Source organism: Talpa occidentalis, unplaced genomic scaffold (assembly GCF_014898055.3).
Source record: "Talpa occidentalis isolate TD23 unplaced genomic scaffold, MPIMG_talOcc4v2.1 talOcc4.14, whole genome shotgun sequence".
Classification (NCBI taxonomy): domain Eukaryota; kingdom Metazoa; phylum Chordata; class Mammalia; order Eulipotyphla; family Talpidae; genus Talpa; species Talpa occidentalis.
This window is the reverse complement of record NW_023601433.1, coordinates 70,982,514-71,005,802: the sequence shown is the minus strand read 5'-3', so window position 1 is coordinate 71,005,802 and position 23,289 is coordinate 70,982,514. Positions and strand designations below refer to the sequence as shown.

General features: G+C 36.8%; 1 protein-coding gene across 6 annotated transcripts; it reads left to right on the top strand.

The window, feature by feature from the left end:
• Positions 1-72: 72 nt before the first annotated feature.
• Positions 73-22,997, top strand: LOC119244773 (serine/threonine-protein kinase greatwall-like). Of its 6 annotated transcripts, none has more exons than XM_054695185.1 (13): positions 73-316; positions 2,218-2,355; positions 5,337-5,476; positions 6,468-6,556; positions 9,916-10,022; positions 10,255-10,405; positions 11,048-11,220; positions 12,980-14,116; positions 15,295-15,433; positions 17,245-17,259; positions 19,069-19,182; positions 19,936-20,037; positions 21,361-22,997. In XM_054695185.1, the coding sequence occupies exons 1-13, from the start codon at positions 131-133 to the stop codon at positions 21,516-21,518; spliced, it is 2,649 nt and encodes an 882-aa protein (XP_054551160.1). In that variant the 5' UTR covers positions 73-130; the 3' UTR covers positions 21,519-22,997. The 6 variants fall into 6 exon arrangements, with proteins under 6 accessions (XP_054551160.1, XP_054551159.1, XP_037366651.1 ...); XM_054695184.1 differs by having other exon boundaries at positions 15,292-15,433; XM_037510754.1 differs by lacking the exon at positions 17,245-17,259.
• Positions 22,998-23,289: the final 292 nt, after the last annotated feature.

The window sequence follows — 23,289 nt, the reverse complement described above, 5'->3', positions numbered from 1 at the left end:
GGGCGCTGCGCGGTGACGTCACGACGGCGCGCGGCGGGGGCGGGGCCTCACTTTGAACCCAGTTGGCGGGAGTGGCTGCTCGGGAGGGGCCTGGGCGGCCACCGCGGGTTTCCCTGTGAGGTGGGCTGTGATGGAGCCCTCCGCGGGCAGCGAGGAGGACAGTGGGGGAGACGCGGCCTCAGCGCCAGGTTCGAATAGGATTCCGGTGCCCAGACCGCCCTCCATAGAGGAATTCAACATAGTGAAGCCCATTAGCCGTGGCGCCTTCGGGAAGGTGTACCTGGGGCAGAAAGGAGGCAAGTTGTACGCGGTGAAGGTAAGAAGGGGTGTAAATAAAGGGGGAAGGGCGGCATGGAGGCCTTCGGGCTTTCTTCTTGCCCCCTGAATTGGGCTGGCCCCAGGCTGCATGGGGTGGCCTGGCTTGCTGAAACTCCAGAACCTAGCAGGCTGACTTCTCACTTGGGGTGCCATCTGCTCAGGCAAGTACCAAATCTCCTGTGCCCCGCCCTTCTCTTCACTGCGAATGCTTTGGAAAGACTTTGGAGAGCTTCTGGGTTATCTTTTACCCGATTACGTTTGAATATTTAAATTGGAAACATTATTTCCAGATTATATTTTAATTCTGTCCGTTAGAGATTAATTTCTGATCTGTGTAGCCCAAAGATCTCATTTTACTCATTTTTTTTTCTTCTCAGACCTTCAATTATAAAATGATATTGTATCTTAAGGACTAATCTGAGATATGTCCCAAATCAGTCCTTTATTCTTGGCAGAAGGAGGTATCATTCCAAAAGCCTAGCTTTCAATATTACTGAAACTGTTCTAGCATCTCTTGATTCTCATTCACTCCCATAGTTTCAGATTACTCACATTTCAGCACTGAGTGAACATGACAAAGGGAAGAAGCCAGGCACCTGAGTGTCAGGAGGTGGTTTCAACATCTGGTTGGACATTGCTATGTGACTCTTTAGCAGGCACTAAACCTGTGCCTTGTTAACCTCCTGTGTTTCCTTTCTCCATTCCTCTCTCATGACCGCTGCTGTATCTGGGGTTCAGTGGTAAACAGAATGTTCCTCTGTAGGGCTTGTAATACAGTGGAATGGTAGGTGAAACCATGTTACAGACTAGATTTCTGACTTTCCTTTAGTTTTCTTAATGAAGGGTTGTAAAACTGGTATTTGCAATGTATTAATGAATCATATTCCTTCCTTTGGAAGGAATATGCCCTCTTTCACTTGTATCCCTGAAAATTGATGCCCTTGTTACTATTTAGTTTAGTGCATAAATTTTAATGTAGATTATAGTTTTCCTTCTTTACTAATTACCTTAAAACTGAAAAGGAGTCACTAGTACTTTCTGTAAGATAGCATTGATAGTGTCAAGTTCCAGTAAATCTAACCATTGTTAAGATTTATTTTTCTGGGCCTCCCTGGTGGCGCAGCGGTTGAGCGCTGGGTTGCGAAGCTGCCCGCAGCCTCCGCAGCTCCGGTTCGATTCCCGGCTGCTCCCCGGCCACTGGAGGAGGTCCCACATGGCGCGCAGACCTCTCTGCCGCCCGCTGCTCCCCTCAGCAGTGTACCTCGGTCCTTCTGCCTGCTCTGCTCCCCGCTCTGGCTCTGGTGAATTCTCTCACCCTCCCGCGCTTCTGACTGTACCCAGTGCTTGTATAAATAAATAAATAAATCTAAAAAAAAAAAAAAAGATTTATTTTTCTCCTGTGCAGACAAATTTCCCACATTCTCACTCTTTCTGACTATTCACATCATCAAAGAATCAGCTCTTACAAAAATTATAAGCTACTATTTCTCTGTGCCTAGGTTTCCTGTTATCTGGGAACTTATTAGAAACATCACTATCCTTTGATTTTGTTAAAAGATCAGCTCAACAGATTTTTTTCCCAGTCATCTCTAGGTCAAGAAAGAAGTAAAGATTATCTTAAATTCAATTGTCAGGGACCAATTGTTTATCTCTTTTTCGTACTCAAAAGGGATATGATACTCTTGCCACTTGATCCCAAAATAAGTAGTTCTCCATTAAAGAATGCTTCGTTTTTGTTTTTACAATATTAGCTGTGTTTCTGGCAGAGTTCCCTGTGGCAGTATGAGGTCCAAAATGCCATCTATGTGTTTTATCTCTGGTTGTTTTCATGATGGCAACTTCGATACCTGAGAATACCTTGTAATAAAAAAACAAAATGTCCGTTGTCATGTTATCTAGGTTGTCAAAAAAGCAGATATGATCAACAAAAATATGACTCATCAGATACAAGCTGAAAGAGATGCGCTGGCACTAAGCAAAAGTCCTTTTATTGTCCATTTGTACTATTCGTTGCAATCAGCAAGCAATATCTACTTGGTAAGTAAATAATTTTACATTTTCTTCTTTCAGTAATCACTGATCCCATTGATTTAAGAATACAGTCTTTGGATTCAGAGTACCTAGTTTTTAAATTCCAACTCTTGTGCTTACTAACTTTATAATCTTGGCCAAGTTACCTTACTTGTTGTGTTAGTCAAGGAATCTCCAGGGAAAAAGAGGGCTTCCTTGGTGGCATAGGGGTTAAGTCTCAGTGCTGTTATGCTATCATCCATTGTTATGGCCGGAGTCGGCCAGGGAGCTAACCCACATGGCTCAGCAGACCTCTCCTGTCTTGTCTACTGCTCCCCTCAGCAGTGTATTTCAGTAGATCCACCAGTTCTGCTCCCCACTCTGTCTCTGTTGACTCCTCTCCCCTCCCCCCATCTCTGGCCTACACCCCAGTTCTTCTTTGCATAAATAAATAAAAATAAATCTTTTTTTTTTTTTTTAAAAGACTCTCCAGGGAAAAAGATGTAATGGGGTGGGGGGCTCACGTGTGTGTAGATAGAGGGGAATTTATTTTAAGGAATTGTCCTATGTGATTGTGAGGACTGGCAAATCTGAAATCTACAGGGTATATCATACATCAGTAGGCTGTAGCCTAAAGAAGAATTGATTTTGCAGCTCAATTCTCACAGCAGTCTAGAGGCAGAATTTCCTCTTAGTGGTGGTGAAGTGATGATGCCTTAGGTTTTTTTTCTCTTAAGACCTTCAACTTGATTGTATAAGGCCCATCCACAAGGGGGCTAATCAACTTTTATTCAAAAATCTAGCAATGGATCCATTAGTCTCATCTAAAAAACAGCTTCATAGAAATGTTGTGATTGTTTGAACAAATATCTGAGTGCCATGGTCTAGCCAAGTTTATGTATAAAATTAACTCTCATACCTCTCATTTGCAAAATGGACATAACAGTACCTACCTCAAAGGTTGAGGTTAATTTTCGTGGGTTAATAGAAAGCATGTAGAACAGTGGTGGTACATAGAGCTAAAATATTTGATTAGCATGAGACATAAAAATACTTGATATAAAGTTTGGTGTACAGTAAGGAAAGCTGTTAGGAAACAGTGAATTTTGAGACTTGCTTTATAAAGAAGTAGCTTACATTCTATTAATTCTAATGAGCTGAGGGGGCACAGGAAAAGATGGAACTAGCAGATGACTTGACTACAAACTCTAAAGGTTCTTCTGAGAATAATAAATAAGAATAATCAACTTTCCATTTTCTAAGTATGTGGTTGGCAAGTGGTGACCCATGGCTATGCTCCTGCTATACTGAAGAGTGAAGTAGTTGTAATAGTTCATATGGCTCACAAGTCTAAAATATTTACTATCTGTCTCTACAGAAAAAGAGGGAAACTTTCATGCTATTGCAAAGGAAGTGGGGGCTATTTAATCCTTTAATTCTATATTGCCTTTACTATATACTGTTCATATGCAGAGTGTGGGTGCTTGCCCCATTGCCATGACTGGCTGCAGCATCAAGCCTGACATAACACTGTGGCAGCCAGGAGTTTCCCCAATGCTAGTGGAGTTTGAATAACTGGGTGGAATTCTTCAATTTAGGCGATCCTCCACCCCACCCCAATATTTATATCTTCACATCAGTGTGCAACATGGCATTTTTTATTTTCTATTCCTGGAATCAGGTAGGGGGCCATATCTTGTCTACTGACTTCATCATCAGCTTAAATCTTTGATACTGAAACTGTGCTCTACAGACAAGCAGTGTCAACATTATCTGTTAGCTTTGTAGAAACACAGAATCTCAAGTACAGTCTAAATCTGCTAAATCAAAATCTGAATTTTAGCAAGATCCCACAAACATTGAAGTGTGAGAAGCACGGTTTACATAAATGAAAGATTTCCTAGAAACAAAAAACTACTTTGAGGTAGAGATAAGGCATGACCAAACCTAACCACAATGAGAGCAAATAGTGTACTTGCAAGCTAGGTATTATACTAGGCACAAGGAATATAAGGACGAAAACATTTATTTATTGTTTTTTAAATTTTTTTTTAATTATTTTTTATACAAGAGCTGGGGTACAGGCCAGAGGCATGGGAGGGTGAAAGGATTCATCAGAGACAGAGCAGGGAGCAGAACAGGCAGATGACCAAAATATACTGCTGAGGGGAGCAGTGGGCACGACAGAAGAGGTCTGCCACGTCATGTGGGAATCTCCCTGGCTGGCCAGGAATTGAACCAGCGCTGCAGAGGCTACAGACAGCTTCACAGTGTGCACTCAACCTACTGCGCCACTGGGAAGGCCCTAAAAACATTTATTATATAAACAATTTGAGTATAACAAAGGTTGAAAGATTAATGTAATGAACTCACATTTATCTGTCACCCAGTTTCACCAGTCATCAGTCATCAACACTTTATCAAATATGATTCATCCATTTCCTATCTCCAGGCCCCCTTTCATGTAATGGTTGTAGCATCCTTTGATTCGTTGCTTGGATTCATTTTCTCAACATTTGCAAAATGATGGGGATGGGGGATGAGAAGATGTGCTATTAATAAGGTCATGATGAAGAATTTAGAAGTGAACAGGTCATGATCTCTTCAACTTTATTTTCTAATTTTTCAGCAAAAATACTTCCACTTTAATATTACCTGCCAATATTTTCATATAGTTTTTTTTAATTAGACTATTTCATCTGAACAAACACAAATGCATATAAGGTAAATATGTTAGTGAGGTTAACAATTGTGTTTTATGCGTATAGCAATTATGTTAACAAATAACAAATATTTTATATTCATATATGTGGAGAGGAAAGCAAATGTGGCAAAAAAAAAACTATATGGCAACATGAGCAAACCTGGAATTAATGTATACTGAATGATACCAAGAAAATGTGGTTCTTATAGGTCCAAGCTAAAAATGTATACTTAATATTTAAATAGTATATTTTAAGGCAATTATAATGGTTTTATTTTGCAATATTTATGTTCTTTTTTATTAGGTAATGGAATATCTTATTGGTGGAGATGTCAAGTCTCTCCTACATATATATGGTTATTTTGATGAAGACATGGCTTTGAAATACATATCTGAAGTAGCACTGGCTCTAGACTACCTTCATAGACATGGAATCATCCATAGGTAAAGACAACTTTTCTATAAAGTGTTACTAAAAATACAAGTAATCAAACTAAATACTAAATATTTGCATAACCATTTCCCCATATAACAAAGTTATCTATAGTTTAAAACTAACATGTGAGTTAGGAATTTCATCAACTCTTCTTTTGTCTGCCTGCATTTTCTGAATATGTTGCTTTTACCATGAGCATTTTATTTATTATTTTATTGTGAAGAATATTGAACCTTTTTCCACTCCTTTATCATCAAACAGAAGTGCTATATTTTATAATCCCAGTGATTTACAATGATTCGCTCAGTGCAAAGAAATCAGATTAGGTGACTCAGCTATATAAAGGCTTAATATACCCTTTTTTGTAAATGTGATTTTGATCTGACTTGAGATTTATTTTATCTAATCACTCTTATTTGTTTTAATGGAATATCTAGTGAGTAATGTGAATGATAATCTAGCATTTAGTCACTTAGCTTTCTTTTGTACTCAAATATATGAAAGATGCTTCACTTTTGAAGATCCATTTCCACAGTTTCAAAGGCTTAATGAGTGCCATTATTTATTTGTTTGTTTGTTTATTTATTTATTTTTAAAGATTTATTTTATTTATTTATGCATGCAAGAACTGGGGTGTAGGCCAGAGGAGTGGGTGGCGGGCAGGGGCATGAGAGGCTTCACCAGAGACAGAGTGGGGAGTAGAACAGGTGGACTGATTGAAATACACTGCTGTGGGGAGCAGCAGGCGAGAGAGGAGAGGTCTGCTGAGCTATGTAGATTAGCTTCCTGGCCGGGGATTGAACCTGCTGCAGTGGCTGCCTATAGCTTCATAGTGCTGCAACTTAACCCCTTGTACCACCAGGAAGGCCCTGAGTACTTTATTTTAGAGAAAATAAATAGGATTTGATTTTTCTGTAACTTTTTCTTTTTCCCCCAGTAGCTCTAAAATCAATATTAGCTCTTTTTTAGGTATCTGTTATTTGTCTTTTGTATGTACAGGGATTTGAAACCAGATAATATGCTTATTTCTAATGAAGGTCATATTAAACTAACAGATTTTGGCCTTTCCAAAGTTACTTTGAATAGAGGTAAGGAAACTAGCAGGTAAGTATCTTTCTAAAAATCAAATAAACAATAGATATTATATTTCATTAACTTATATACTATTTCTTTGTAGTTTATAATCAATAAAATTTGATGATTATTTGTTCTAAAATAGACTAGGCAGGTGTAATAATATTTTCTTTTTTCTTTTATAATATTTTAAGATGAAGAGTAGGGAAAATTATTCTTGAATCCTCAAAGGTCCCTTGAAGATTTTTGGATTTTCAGTGAAGACTCAGAATTTCTGTTCTTCTGAATTGAATTCAGTTCTACTGAAACTGTTTGTGACCAATTATCCATAAAATGATTATAATAACTATACCATGATAAGCAGTTAATAGGTAAATTTACATTACCATCACCAAGACCTTGATAAACAAGAACCAGAGAAAATACACACACAATTTACATATAGGAATTTGTTAATCTCACTAATAGTAATGAAAGAAATAACTAATTTGAAAAATAATGAATGAGTCAACTTTACACTATTCAGCTAGAAAAAAACTGAAGATCCATTGTTAATCTGCAAAAAACATAAATCATACTAAGTTTTCTAGGGAAGTGGTAAATTAGCACATTGCTTTCCAAAGGAAATCTACCAAGGTGTTTTGAGAAACAAAAGGTTTTAATTCTGTAAGACCAAATTAATAACTTGTATCTGGAATGATACAAAAATGATTCAAAAGAAATATATAAATAAAATTATTTTTAGCAGCATATTATAATAAGGAGAACTAGGAATTACTTAAGTTTATTATAGACTCATGAATAAATATGGCTTATCAACTTGGTAGCATGTCATGTTATCTATTGAATTAAATGAACAGAAACCAAAATTGGGTTTATAAATTATAAGCCATGGGGATTATAATTATTTGAAAATAAATACAGACCTATAATTCTTCATCTGCAAATGTAAATTTCAAAAATGTTTGAATACATGAAAATGTTTCAAAACGTATTTTATAGTTTTTCATATGTTTGGTTAATCTGACTGAACTGAGGTGGGCTGTTTATATTTTTTTTTAATTGATCCCAGTTCACCTGATTACTCAGCCATTTCACAGCACTAATAGTATTATTTCAGAACAGATGAGATGCCACTAGGGATGTTCCATACTATACTATAAAGGTATATATCACATTCTCTTTCTAAAATCTGGACTTTTTTCTTCAAGATTTATTTTATTTATTTATTTATTTATTTTTAAAGATTTATTTATTATTTATACAAGCACTGGGTACAGTCAGAAGCACAGGAGGGTGAGAGAATTCACCAGAGCCAGAACAGGGAGCAGAACAGGCAGACTGACGAAATACACTGCTGAGGGGAGCAGCGGGCACAGCAAGAGAGGTCTGGGCGCCATGTGGGACCCTTGCCGGTGGCCAGGGATCGAACCGGCACTGCAGAGACTGCGGGCAGCTTCGCAGCCCAGCGCTCAACCGCTGCACCACTGGGGAGGCCCTATTTTATTTTTTTATGCGTATAAGAACTAGGTTGCAGGCCAGAGGTGCGGGGACTGGGGGGAGGGGTGGTTTGAAGGATTCACCAGGGACAGAGTGGGAAGCAGAACAGATGGATCTACTGAAATACACTGCTAGGGGAGCAGCCGGTGAGAGAGGAGGGGTCTGCTGAGCCATGTGGGTCAGCTTCCTGCCTGGGGATTGAACTTGTGCTGCAGTAGCTGCCGATAGCTTGTTAGTACTGAGACTTAACCCCTTGCTCCACCAGGGAGGCACCAAATCTGGACATTTAATTGTGAGGCAAATCTAACTCCCTTGGATAAGATATTGGAAAGATAAGATATTGGATACAATATTGGAAAAAATCGTGAGAAAAAAATTTTGTTGGGTTGATATTATTGGTGAATTTAAATTGTTTTTTTTAACAGTTTAATAGTTCTTTTAAAAAGTATCTCAGGGGCCTCCCCAGGTGGCGCAGTGGTTGAGTGCTGGGTTGCGAAGCTGCCCGCAGCCTCTGCGACGCCGGTTCGATCCCCGGCTGCTCCCCGGTCACCGGAGGAGGGTCCCACATGGTGCGCAGACCTCTCCTGCCGCCCGCTGCTCCCCTCAGCAGTGTACTTCGGTCCTTCTGCCTGATCTGCTCCCTGCTCTGGCTCTGGTGAATTCTCTCACCCACCCGCGCTTCTGACTGTACCCAGTGCTTGTATAAATAAATAAATAAATAAATAAATAAATAATAAATAAATAAATCTTTAAAAAAAAAAAAGTATCTCAGGCCTCCCAGGTGGCTCAAGGGATTAAGTCTCAGCACTAGGAAGCTATCTGCAGCCACTGCAGCACAGAGTTCAATAACGCACATGGTGCAGCAGACCTTCCCTGTCTCCCCCACTGCTCCCCACAGCAGTGTATATTCAGTAGATCCACCTGTTCTGCTCCCACTTTCTCTCTGGTGAACCCTCTCGGCCACCCACCCCCACACCTTTGACCTACCCCCCAGCTCTTATATGCATAAATAAATAAAATCAATCTAAAAAAAATATAAAGTATCTCACGATTGGTTCAATAATGGCTCTCAAACATTGTACATATAGGTTAATATAATGCTATGAGAAATATCTGTGAGTATACAGATTTTTTTTCTGTATTTGGCTTTTGTGTTTTGATTGTACTAAAAAATGTAACATGAAATTTATCATCTTAACCCTTTTTCAATGTATAGTTGAGAAATGTTAACTGTTTTCACTTTGTTGTGCAAGAAATCTCTAGAACTTTTCATGGTGCAAAATTAAAACTCTGTACCCTCATTTCTCCCTCCCTCCCAGCCCCGGCAACTCCAATTCCGCTTTTGTATCTATGAGTTTATTACTTTAGATACCTCATATAAGTAGAATCATTCAGTATTTGTCTTTTTGTGACTGACTTATTTATGTATCATAATGTCCTTAAGGTTCTTGTATATTGTAGCATGTGACAGGATCTTCTTCACTTTTAGACCAAATAATCCATTCTATTTACTATAGTCAATTTTACATATATATTTGATTTGCCGAGAAGTATTTTGTTGCCACTTGGATAACATTTTTGTCTAGTGACTAAATGCTTTGTAAAAAGTTAAGACTTTGCCTCATTATACTGTGTTCTATTCTTTCCAGATTAAGACTCTGTTCTATCATATCATGACTTTCAATCAGTTACTTAGTTATATGTGTTTGCTTTATTGCATGGTGGTTTCCCTGGGTATATTTGTCTTGCAGAAGCCATTTTTGTAGTTAATGTTAATAATGTGGAAATAGGGCAAAGTTCAGATGATCATTGATTTATTCAGTGACAGTTGCAATTTCTAAACAATTTTGTATACTTTTCTTTCTTTATGTAGATATTAATATGATGGATATCCTTACAACACCATCAATGGCTAAACCAAGGCAAGATTATTCAAGAACCCCTGGACAAATACTGTCTCTCATTAGTTCTTTGGGATTTGTAAGTATTTGATTTTAAAAAAACTAATGTAAAAAATTTATTTACATAATTATTTAATTCATAATTATTTAAAATTTAAAAACTTTTTAAATAAATGTTCAAAATAAGGTAAAATAGCAAGCATTTTGAGTAACTTTAACAGTTTATGTACTTAGGTAGTATAATAGTCTTTGCTCTTAGATGGTATTTTTGTAAAGGTAAATCTTAGTATTTGCTTTTGTCTCTTTAATAGTTCACACCAATTGCAGAAAAAAATCAAGACTCTGCAAATATTCTTTCAACCCATGTATCTGAAACATCGCAGCTTTCTCAAGGACTAATTTGTCCTATGTCTGTCGATCAAAAGGTCACTACTCCTTTTTCTAGCAAATTACTGAAGTCATGTGAGTATAAAAGAGTTTATTCCTGTAAGTGTATCCTTTGAGGAATAAAATTTTTTCATATTTTAAATTTCTAATAACAATAAACTTGAAATACAAATATTTGAATAGCCTGTAGCAGTCCTATATTTCATCATGTGAAGGACATTTCTGACAGGAACACTTCAATAATGTCCCTTTATTAAAAAAGCATTTAAAATTGTAAATTGGTTCCCTTGTCCTGATTTTTGCTTTACCAATGTTGAGAGTTTTTAATTTTTATTTTTAAAGATTTAATTTTTTTTGTGTAGAAGAGCTGAGATATAGGCCAGAGATAAGGGGAGCAGCAGATAAGACAGGATGTGCCATATGTGGGTTAACTCCCTGGCCAGGGATTGAACTCAGGCCTTAACGGTGATAGTGCTGATACTTAACCCTAGGCCACCCAGGAGGCCCGAGAGTTCTTTTATTTTTAACACTCAGAACTGTTCTTGGATGCCCAAAACACCTAAAGCCATCTGTGTGGATTGGATGTTTATATTGAAATAGTTCTGACACACAATGCTTAGAACTTAGCCTAATTATCTGTAAAGATTGAGGTTCAGTAAAGAACTAAGAAAGATGTGACTTAAGCATCAGTAAATCAATATTTTCTCTGCTTTACAGGTCTTGAAACAGTTGCCTCAAACCCTGGAATGCCTGTGAAATGTCTAACTTCTAATCTACTCCAGTCTAGGAAAAGATTGGCTACATCAAGTGCCAGCAGTCAGTCCCACACCTTTATATCCAGTGTGGAATCTGAATGCCACAGCAGTCCCAGATGGGAAAAGGATGGCCAGGTTAGAGTAGCATTTATCTGAACACCTTTATTTTATCTGAACACACTAATTTAAACACCTTAAATCTGAACCAAAATTAATTATGTATGTCAAATTAATGATAAACACCTTAAATCCTTTCATGTAAGTTCTGTAAGGAAATGAATCTGTTACATGAATGGCAGTCAAGATATTATCAAAAATTATTATTTCCTGTACAATCCATCAATTTCTTTTGAAATACTTCATTTCTCAAACATAAAATTATTGCTTGATGATATGATGAGACTCCAAATTGTTAAATTTTTTTTTTTTAAAGAGTTGCTTTATTTTTATGCAAGAACCCAGGTACAGGCCAGACGTGTGGGAGGGTGAGAGGATTCACCAGAGACAGAGTGGGGAGCAGAAAAGACGGATCTACTGAAATAAACTGCTGAGGGAAGCAGCAGGCGGGTCAGGAGAGGTCTGCTGAGCCATGTGGGTTAGCTCCCTGGCCAGGTAGCTAATTCATGTTGCAGTGGCTGGCGATAGCTTGATAGTGCAGAGACTTTAACCCCTCTGCCACCAGGGAGGCCCAAATCAAGCTTTCTTAATACTTTTTCAATTTTTCATATAGGCTGCTATATAGATAATATATACTACAGAATAAACCATATTTCCTTTCCTACTATTATTTCACCCCTTTCCCACTCAATAAAGTATATTTTATACTGTATTTCAAGCTATGTACAGCTTCATATTTTTTCCCACCCATTTTTATATCTCTGGGGATTGCAATGATTGGATTCTAGCCCTGCTTCTCAAGTTGTGATCAGAGGAATAGCAATGGGTCACAAAGGACCCCTGATAAACCTTGTTCTGATTCCCAAGTGTATAATTTTCTCTATATTACTTGTAAATCAGTGAGTTGTAACTCAGGAATTTTTGTTTTGTTCATGACTAAGTTCTGCTTATTATTGCTCAGTAAGTTGGTAACGTTTTATTTTCCCATATCAAAGATAGGCACTATTAGAGTTTATTGAGCCTTCACTGTAATTGAGTACTTCTGTAAAAGTCCTGTTTACCATGTGCCAATTTGCAATGTTTTATGCAAAGTCCAGTCACACAAGAGCACCTGCAGATAGTAGAATTCAATTTTTAAAAAAAGCGTTTGTTGCCAATTCTTCATCAGTTCACAATGAATGTTGACAATGGATCTTAACTCCTATAATATTGGGTTTTTAGTTATAAGCTACCATTAATTTAGCTTCATCTTTATCAACTTGATTTTATTTTACCTGTACGATGTGGTACATGATTACATAAACAACATGTTTAGTTTGGGGTTTCCATTAACTCTGTTTCAAGGCCTGTACATTTTGGGATTTAAAACAGAATCTCCTATACCCCTATTACAGAGAGAGAGAGAGAGAGAGAGAGAGAGAGAGAGTGTGTGTGTATGTGTGGTAACCTTACCCCCAAATTTGCCTGAATATGTTGCCTACTTATTTCTTCTATTTAAATGACATGTAATACACTATCAAATAAGCTTTATAGAATAATTTATTTAGTTTTAGAGCAGAGTTTTACCCAAAACAATGTGTGTAGTTATTATGCTTGTTTGTATTGATTTTAGTTCTGTTACATTGTCCTTTTAATCCACTAGAAAATGAAAATAAGGAGCATAGTGGTTCAAGGGTTCGTTTTATCCCATCTAGGTGGGCAGAGATTTAAAAAGTTAAAGAATCTCAGCTTTATAAATCTAAAAAATGTTTCTTTTTTATTTTTTGCCTCCTCTTAGGAAAGTGATGATGCATTGGGTTCTACAGTGATGAGTTGGAATACAGTTGAAAAGCCTTTGTGTATAAAATCTACAAATTCCATTGAGACCAAAAGTTTCAATGAAACAGATCCTGAGTTAGTACTTTCTCCCATTCATAATAGTACTGCCATTCCTGCCACTGGAAGCTCTTGTGAAAACCTTTCTAAAAACTGCTTGTCTGAGGAAGTTTCTTGGGAAAAAAGGGAACTGGATCTAAGTAACATGGTCACTGACACGAGACAGTCTGATTTTCATCAGTCAAATCGGTGGGCTATGGATACCAGTGATATGTCTGAAGAGCACCTTGGGAAAAAAAGTTTTAAAAGAAATTTTGAGTTGGTTGACTCCAGCCCTTGTCAGGAAATTATACAGAATAAAAAAAATTGTGTAGACTGTAAGCGTAGTAATGAAATAAGAGATTGTGATACAAATCGAAGTACAGGCTTAACAACTGAAATCCAGGATCTTAAGTTATCAGCAAATAGAAGTCAGCAAAATGACTGTGCTAGTAAGAACATGGCCAGTTCTTTTACTGATAAACAACAAACACCAGAAAAATCACCTATCCCAATGATAGCAAAAAATCTGATGTGTGAACTGGATGAAGATTGTGACAAAAATAATAAGGACTACTTAAGTTCTAGTTTTCTTTGTTCTAATGATGATAGACCTCCTAAAACTAATTCTATGGACTCTGATCCACCTTTTCCTGGAAATTTTGTAATGGAGAGTCCGTTGGAAAGTCAGTTGTTAGAGCCAGATAAAAGCATCAAGGAGTCCTCTTTTGAAAGATCAAATATTGAAGACCTACTTACTGTATCACCCGGCAGCCAAGAAAACACCTTACCAAAAGAAGATGAGAATCTCACTGTGCAGGACAGTAACCAAAAAATGTTAGCTCCTTCTTTGGAGGTGCTGAAAACATTAACTTCCTCTAAAAGAAATGCTGTAGCTTTTCGAAGTTTTAACAGTCACATTAGCCTATCCAATAACTCAGAACCATCCAAAATGAGTGTTTCTTCCTTAGATGCAATGGATGTTTCCTTTGCTTATAATGGTTCATATCCCATGGCTATAACCCCGACTCAAAAAGGAAGATCTTGTATTCCATATCAGGTATGTTATAATTTTCTAACACTTTGTCCTTTGGATTTTAGAAGAATAAACTATTATGACCAGACACTTAACCTCTCACTTAGACTGTATGGTGATAGTAATCATATAGTTCTGCTTGTTGGGAATCTATAGGTTGTTGAAAGTTTTAATGTAGAAAAGTAAAGCTGGTAATAATATTCTGAAATACCATGCCTCCTTCATTTGTATTGCTTTATATACTTTCAGACATTTTCAATCACAGGTTTACATGTTTACAATCACATTATTTTCACTTGACCGCAGTAACTCTGTGAGTTACAAAATTGAAGTCCACTCTACCTTACTACCTTCTAATGACATATTTAGATGATTTTTTTGTTGTTATTGAAAATAGATATTGCAAGTCTTATTTTCTAAACCTTTGTAAGCCCAAAGTTTCTTTTTTTTTCTTCTTTTGGAGAGACATCTTAATATTATAAATTCTAAATTTACAATAATAAGACTTTTTTCTTATTATTGATTAGATGGTTTTCTATTCAGAACTCAGTGAGTTAGAAGTCCCTTATGTCATCCTGTTTTCTATCTGTCTATAAAGTATAATGATGCCTGCTGATCTCAGAGTCGTGTGAGACAACAAAGTAACATAAAACTTAAATGTCAGTTTGCATATAGCTATTTATATTTAATTCTTGTATATATATTTTCCTAATAATTCAGTCATTATTTAGGCACCGCCTCCCTCAGTGACTTAAGCTTATATTAATCCAAACTGTAAAGAAAACTTTCTGGTAATTTTTTTTATTGTTTCTTACATATCCAGGTCTTACTGAAATAATTGATGTTACCTAAGTTACTGAATTTCATTAGGCATAAGGACTTCTTTTAATTGTAATTAGTGATAAGTCCATTTTCCAAATTGACTAAGGGTTTCCAAATTGATCAAGTTATTTTTTGTCTCACATGACTCTGATATCAGTAGATAGGTATCATTATACCTTAGAAACAGATCGAACAGGATGACATAAGGGACTTCTAAGTCACTAAGTTCTAAATAGAAAACCAAGTCTTATGCACAGCATGACTTTTGTTTTGGCGTTATGTCTCACTGTTAGAGTAATTACACTTGACCTTAGCCAAAAGGCTGAGAAGCAACTCACTGTGAGAGTAATTAAGATATTTATTGTCTCTTAAATTAGCAGACCCCACAACAAGTCAAGTCAGGGACTCCATACCGAACTCCAAAGAGTGTGAGAAGAGGGGCAGCCCCAGTGGATGATGGGCGAATTCTAGGAACCCCAGACTATCTTGCACCTGAGCTGTTGTTGGGCAGAGCCCATGGTAAGGCATACATCTTGAGTTTTTGAACTGTTATCTATCACTGTATTTTGTCTTTTTTCTCAAATTATATTGATCTGACAATCATTTACATAACTATGTAATTTTTGAGGTAGGACTTTAAAAGATCTTTTTTCAAGGAAACATAAATTAAACCCATAACATGAATGCTTCTTCTACATCTTTTGTTTAAATTTAATATCTTTTTTTTTGGAAAGATTTATTTTATTTAGGCATACAAGAGCTGGGGTATGGGCCAGAGGTGCAGGAGGGTGAGAGGATTCATCAGAGACAGAGTGGGGAGCAGAACAACAGACTGAAATACATTGCTGAGGAGAGTAGCAGGCAAGACAGGAGCGGTCTGCTGTGCCATGTGGGTAGCTCCCTGGTCGGGGATCGAACTCATGCTGCAGAGGCTGTGGATAGCTTTACAGTGCTGTGCTTAACCCCTTGTGCCACGAGGGAGGCCCTGCTTCTACATATTGATATTAATTGCTTCTCTTTGCTTTGGGTTTCTTTGGTGATCATCCATCCCATTTTCCCTGCTTTATGGCCGAAGCCTCTTTTTATTTCTTTTCTGATGTTTTCCCTGAGCCTGAAAATGTTTTTACCCTTGGCTTCTCTGGAATACTGCCTAACTTCTCAAAGTTGACTCTTTTCTTTGCCTAATTATTGCTCTAGCAAAATGATTGTTATCCCTAATATTTAACTAAAACTTTTGTTAACGATCACCAATGATTCCTTATGGTCAAATCTACCAGTCTCTCCGTGTCTCATTCCTTTTACTTCTATTGCTAGTTCTCATTTCTTTCCTTATCTTCTAAATATAAAAGTTTCTTAAGGTTTAAAAGGTTGAAGAATCTCAGGTATTTAGGGCGTCCCCTGGTGGCTCAGTGGTTGAGCACTGGGCTGCAAAGCTGCCCACAGCCTCTGCAGCACCGGTTCGATCCCCAGCCGCTGGCGAGGGTCCCACATGGCACAACGGACCGCTCCTGCCATGCCCGTTGCTCCCCTCAGCAGTGTATTTCGTCACTCTGCCTGTTCTGTTCCCCGCTCTGGCTCTGGTGAATTCTCTCACCCTCCCACGCTTCTGACTGTACCCAGTGCTTGTATAAATAAATAAATAATTTTTTTTTAAAAAAGGCATTTAGCTTACTTTTGTATACCGCCTTTTTGCTAAGTCACAAATTTGCTAGCTCATTTCCTATAATTTATATTTACTCTAACTTAAAATATATTGTGAAGTAAACTTCAAATGTAAAGATTTTGTAGGATCTTCTCTTTTAGTGGGACATCTAGTAACCTCATTACCTAATGACATATTTTTAAAATTTTATTTTTTATAAAATAATTTGATATAGTTAAAGTAATTTATAATAATTTTTTTAAAACAGCTATTCCCCCGAATCCCAGGCCCATGAGGCAGTCATACAAGCGCCTTTATTTCTTGTTTTAATGATCTCTATTTCTAAACAACATGTTGAGAAGCACCAGCCTAAGCTTTCTCTAATCTTCCCTTAGTAGTTTTACCCCTCGGCCCAGTGGACTTAGGAATTCTGATCTGAGTTTCCCATAGCATTGTCTGTATTTTTTTGTTCTGATATCTTAACATTGTATTAAAATGATCTGTATTGTCTCTACCAAAGTAGGCTGCTGTCTCCTTGGTAAAAGCTTTTTCTCGATTCTCATATTTATATCCTATTTATATCATATTTATATTTGGCACAAAACCTGGTATCTAGTTGAATGAATGATGAGAAAATGAACTCATAATTTTAATACAATGTACCTAAATACTGTTTTTTTACATGCAGGGTGTCTTAACTCAGGTAAGTGAATTTCTCTAGAAAGTAACATGGCAAAGCATATTAAACTAAACAAAGTATAACTAGATCACTTGCATAAAACAATTTGCTTTCCTTTCAGCTCACTTATGAAGTACAAAAATGAATGTCTTCTGAGCAGAAAGACATCCAGAGAGGTTGCTCTTTTCTGTGAAAACAAGTCTAGGCCTGTGGCATATTTTCCAACTTTTAACAAGTATAGAGTAAAGATAGTCTTTTTGTTGCAACTGAGGAAACAATAAAAATATCAATACATTAATATATTTTATTTTAATAAAATATTAATATTGCAGCAGATACAAAAGGACTTGAATTTTCTAAATCATTTGATTCCATTATTTTTAGGTAATAGGTGAAACCATATCAATATAGCCCCACAAATTACAGAAGTGGGTTTTGGATTAGAAAGTCAACAGTGCACAATAAGCTTGTTCTAGTTCTCTAAATGATAACATATAATTACTAAAATTTATAATATGTGATCTTATTAGACTTTGGCTCAAGTAAATGGGTATGTATGACATATCCATGGAGAAATCACGTATGTTTTTGACATGAGCATATTTTGGCTGTACTGGGAAAAATGTTCAGCCAAAATAGCACTAACCTAATTACTAACCTAAGTAAGGTAAATTTAAATGTATGGGTTTTTTTTTTTCCCCCTGATTTTCCCTTTTCTGTCACTTGGTTATATTAGCTAATCTACTAGAATATCTCTTTCTAAGTGCTGATTAGAAGATCTACTAATAGAGGTGGTTTATATGTGTTTTATGGTGATAACAATTGTAGTGAAGCCTACCTGTATTATATGCATCTTGTGTTTCTTGGAGAAGGTGGACTTATGTGGCTTGCAGATGAAAAGGTATTTGTCTTCTAATGGCGGTGAATTATGTGGCTTGCAAATGAAAAGACATTTGTCTTCTAACGGCAGACTCCACAATGCTTTCCTACTTGTTTTAAAGTGGAATAGTGGCAATTGCTTAGCCACATTATGAATTTTGAGAAATTGATTTTAAACTGATTTTTCAGGCAAATTTAGCACTAGACAAGAATTCCTACTCTCAATTTATATTGAAGTTAATATATATTAAGAGGCTTATTAACATAAATACCTCTACTTAGAAACACTTTATTCCTAGACAACTGAACGAAAGTACCAAATCACATTACAAGATTAAAATATCTTTATATGTAAAGATGCTTCCAAACAGATGTTATTTAGAAATCAGTTTTACTTATTTTTTGACATCTCCTAGTTACCTCCTCAAGCTGTAAGTGAATTTCCTTGGTTAAGCTAATTTATTCCTTCATGTTCTTAGAAAGAATAAAGCCACATTAAAACACCAGGCTATCCTCTAAATTATGCTACTTTGTCTCATGCTTTTGGGAAAGAAATGGGATACACAGTCATCTAAAAGCTATTGTTTCTGAAGGTAAAAATGAGAAGTACTGTTTTAGAGAATAATCTTTAGCTTGAATGCAATCCTTGGTTGTGTTATAGGATTTAAAAAAATACATATCAGAAGTTACTTAAAAATGAAAGAAGATTGCTTTAGCTAAAGATTGCTTTAACTTAGTTTTAACTGGCTGTGTTAATGGCTAAACTTCTTGGAAAATGAGGAAATTAATGCCTTTCCCTCATGCAGGTGAGTTGGGGCTTTGCACCTTATGAAGCCAGAGAAAAACTTTGATGAATGCTTTGACTGTCCATATGTATCCATATGTTAATGTTTTAATTGATCAAGTATTTGTAGAAAATGCTTGCAAGTTTAGCTACTTCCTTTTGACTTCTAGGACCTGCGGTAGACTGGTGGGCACTTGGAGTTTGCTTATTTGAGTTTCTGACAGGAATTCCCCCTTTTAATGATGAAACACCACAACAAGTGTTCCAGAATATTCTGAAAAGAGGTGATTCATTTTCTCCTATTAATATTGATTCATTAGGGCCTCCCCAGTGGCGCAGCGGTTGAGCGCTGGGTTGCGAAGCTGCCCGCGGCCTCTGAGGCGCCGGTTTGATCCCCGGCTGCTCCCCGCTCCCCGGCCACCTGAGGAGGGTCCCACATGGTGCACAGACCTCTCCTGCCACCTGCTGCTCCCCTCAGCAGTGTGCTTCAGTCCTTCTGCCTGTTCTGCTCCCCGCTCTGGCTCTGGTGAATTCTCTCACCCTCCCGCGCTTCTGACTGTACCCAGTGCATGTATAAACAAAACAAGCAAGCAAACAAATAAATAAATAAATAAAAACATGCCTCTATAAAAAAAGAAAAAATGTTTAAAAAAAATAATAAGGGCCTCCCCGGTGGCGCAGCGGTTGAGCACTGGGTTGCAAAGCTGCCCACAGCCTCTGCAGCGCCAGTTCGATCCCCGGCTGCTCCCCGGCCACCGGAGGAGGGTCCCACATGGTGCGCAGACCTCTCCTGCCGCCCGCTGCTCCCCTCAGCAGTGTACTTCGTCACTCTGCCTGTTCTGTTCTCCGCTCTGGCTCTGGTGAATTCTCTCACCCTCCCGCGCTTCTCACTGTACCCAGTGCTTGTATAAATAAATAAAATAAATAAATAAAAATAAAAAAAAATAATAAAAAAAATAAAAATTAAAAAAAATATATTGATTCATTAATGTCTGTGTATTACTGTTCTGAAATGATTCACAAACTAATATTTGTAGATATTCCTTGGCCAGAAGGTGATGAAAAGTTGTCTGATAATGCTCAAAGTGCAGTCGAAGCACTTTTAACCATTGATGATACAATGAGAGCGGGAATGAAAGGTAAGGTTTTGTTTTATAAGCCCTTTTACCCTTGATTTGTTTAAAGTGATAAAGGTTGTGACAACCAAAAATATCTCCAGACAATGCTAAATGTCTTTGACAAAATCACTCCAGATGAGAACCGCTGTTCTAAAATAATTTTTAAAGTCATCCATGCTCAGTTATTTATTTTGAATAATTAGAAGACAAATTTTCAAAATGTGAATTATTTTTTATTTATTTATTGCCATTTTTAATCCCCTTTCCTACCAGTCTTTTAGTTTAGGGAGAGAACCAACTTTTGGCATTTGATTTCCCAACCCATCACCCCCAAACCAGTCACACAGTTCTTTCCTGTGTAGTCTCCTCCCAATATTTTCTTAAATTTGGTGACTTTTTTACAAAGGACTTGCTATCTTAACTGTCAGTTTATTGTTTGCCAATATTTTTATTATTGCCTTATCAAGTAAAGGGTTGAGGAGAGGGCAATTTATGTCTAGAAACTAAATATCACAGTGTGATTAAAAGCATAATTTCATTTTAGTAGGTAGAAGAAAATAAGAAAGATAGCAGGTTCTGATAACGTAGTTGAAAAGGTAAGGAAAGTTGAGATCTTGTAACTGGAGCAGTAATGATTCCAGATGTGACCATACCGCTAGCTACTTGCTATGTGTACAGAAACTAGTCAGTGGAATCCAGGAGCCATGAAGATAGCGTGTCAGAAATATCATGGGTGTATATGTTGCAACTAGCAAGAAAGGATAAGGATGGAGAAGAGGAAAGAAGGCAAGGGAGTGGAGGATGAGCTTCATGCTAAAGCTAGATCTAATGCAATAGATAATAGTACTAGGGATTGCAGAGATATAAACAGGTATTAAGTACCTAGAATGAGAAATTGGGCGTTACTCCTGGAAGATTGTGGTGTGGAAGCTGGATGGGGGGTAGGAGGTAGGCCAATCTCTTATCATGCATCAAGTCAGGGATCCTGTGAGAAGATGCAGTGAGAGAGTTAGGCTTCTATTAAAGTAAATTAATGTATTCACTCACTTGACAAATACAGACCAAACACACCTGTCATGCCAAGTGGTATACTTTTAAGATAACACAGTATGTGCTGGTATATAGTATGTTGTTAACTAGAGAGACAGATTAAACAAGTGTTTCTGAAACTGGCATAATAAAGTAGAATGAGGCATGTATAAAACATTCTCTTCTTAATTCTTATAAAACAGTACTTATTAAGATAATGGTGTATAAAACATTCTCTTCTTAATTCTTATAAAACAGTACTTATTTAGATAATGGTGTTGTCATATTTCTGTTTTGTTTCATATTTTTCCTAAGAGCTGAAATGCCACCCTCTCTTCAGTGATGTGGACTGGGAAAATCTGCAGCATCAAACTATGCCTTTCATACCCCAACCAGAGGATGAAACAGATACATCCTATTTTGAAGCCAGGAATAATGCTCAACACCTGACTGTATCTGGATTTAGCCTATAGCACATATTTTTTTCCTTAAACTTTGTGATATCGCAAGCTTATGTTATTATAGACTCCTTAAATCTAGGTTGATCTAAGGGGAGAAAAATCACTGTTTTACCTAGATCAATAAATTGCTAATGTATATTACAGTTTCCACAGATTAAAAAGCTATTGAGAATATAATCAGTAATTTATCTTTATCTCAGAATTGTACATAGCTCTTCAAAGCACATTTCTTATTTTGTTACTGCACTTTATACAAATTAATGCATCAATAAAACTATGACATTACCACATTAGAGAAAAAGTGAGCCATGAACTTGATTTCCTTTCTCATCTGTTGAACACCTTTCAGTTAGGGGTTAAAATGACGGAAAAATCATAGTTTTATTTTGATGTAATTTATTTATACATGATTACCCACAAAAGCTATAGTCTTAAGGGCAGACATTTAAGGCTACAATTTTGATCTCAAACATGCAGCTAGAAAACTCCTTTGGGAAATGAGGAATAAATAAAAGGACTAAGGTTCTGATTACTTTAGTATGGATACAGTTTTGCTGCCTTGACCCTTTAGACCCATTAGAGTGAAAGATAGACCATTCTAATTTTAGTATATGTGCTGCCGAAGCGAGCACAAAGATAGACCATTCTAATCAATGCCAAATAATTGAATCTCCATGGCTTAGTTTTACTGAGCTTGTTTCAGTAATGACTACTTACTAGATTTAAGCTCCTAAGAGTCATCTCTTCCAATAAATTGTTCAAATTACAGTTGTTAAAGCTTTGTTTAATATAAATGACAACTTTCCCTTAAATTAGGTAAAATCAGAATTATTTATCACCCTTTTAATGGTATTTTCAAGTAGTAGAAAGAATAGTGGCTTTGGAATCAAACACGTGGCTTAAATGGTGCTCTGCCACATTAAAAGGTCTTTTCAAGTAGTAGAAAGAATAGTGGCTTTGGAATCAAACACGTGGCTTAAATGGTGCTCTGCCACATTAAAAGGTCTTGGGTGGGTTAAACTGAGCTGCTAATTGTTTACCAGTATGATGAGGATTAAAGAGTTCCTTAATGGAATTGTTCAGGATACCAGTCTTCTCAGGGACTTGAAGCATTACTGAATAATTGGGGGAAATGTACAGTAATCCTAATCCCAATGCAGGAAACTGTGTCCTTAAATAGAAAAGTTAAAAACAGTTTTCTGTATTAGACCTAATGTGTAGCTAGTCACCTGGAATTTTGCATGCTGTAATGGTGTTTACTCAAAATGTGTGTGCATACACTTTAAAAAAAAAAACATTTGACTGCTTCTGTCAGAAATCTGTATGTCTGTTTCTATATACAATTTGTTAGTAGGAAAAAATGTCTCTCATCTCCACTAAATGTTAAATTCATAAAATGTTTGCATCTGTTTTCCTCTAACACCTCTGTCAGAATTAGATGAGCGCAAACATAAAAGATGTTTAATAAATGATCATTATTTGATCCTAAGTACCTGCTACTGCTTGAAATATTTGTCTTAATTTTGGTTTTGGGAAGTGTTCGCTATATAAACCATTGTCCTGCTCCTAACCATCTTGAAGGATGTGCAGGTCCAATCACTCCATTTCTCAGGAAGAACCATCAATTACAAACATGCTTAGCGTTCAGAAGATTGTAGAATCATTTACTGTTTTTCATACTGTAAGAGTCAGACAAAATCAAACCATTTACAATCTAGAAATTAGACTGTAGAATTGAGGTTATGGGAGGCGGGCAGAGCAAAGTGTACAGGGTGCTAAAAAG

Bases quoted from the DNA above. Each gene is read 5' to 3' on its own strand.
- LOC119244773 (XM_054695184.1), top strand. From the start codon at position 131: ATGGAGCCCTCCGCGGGCAGCGAGGAGGACAGTGGGGGAGACGCGGCC. The intron at 6,557-9,915 runs GTAAGGAAACTA...TTCTTTATGTAG, and splicing joins CAAAGTTACTTTGAATAGAG to ATATTAATATGATGGATATC. The intron at 20,038-21,360 runs GTAAGGTTTTGT...ATTTTTCCTAAG, and splicing joins AATGAGAGCGGGAATGAAAG to AGCTGAAATGCCACCCTCTC.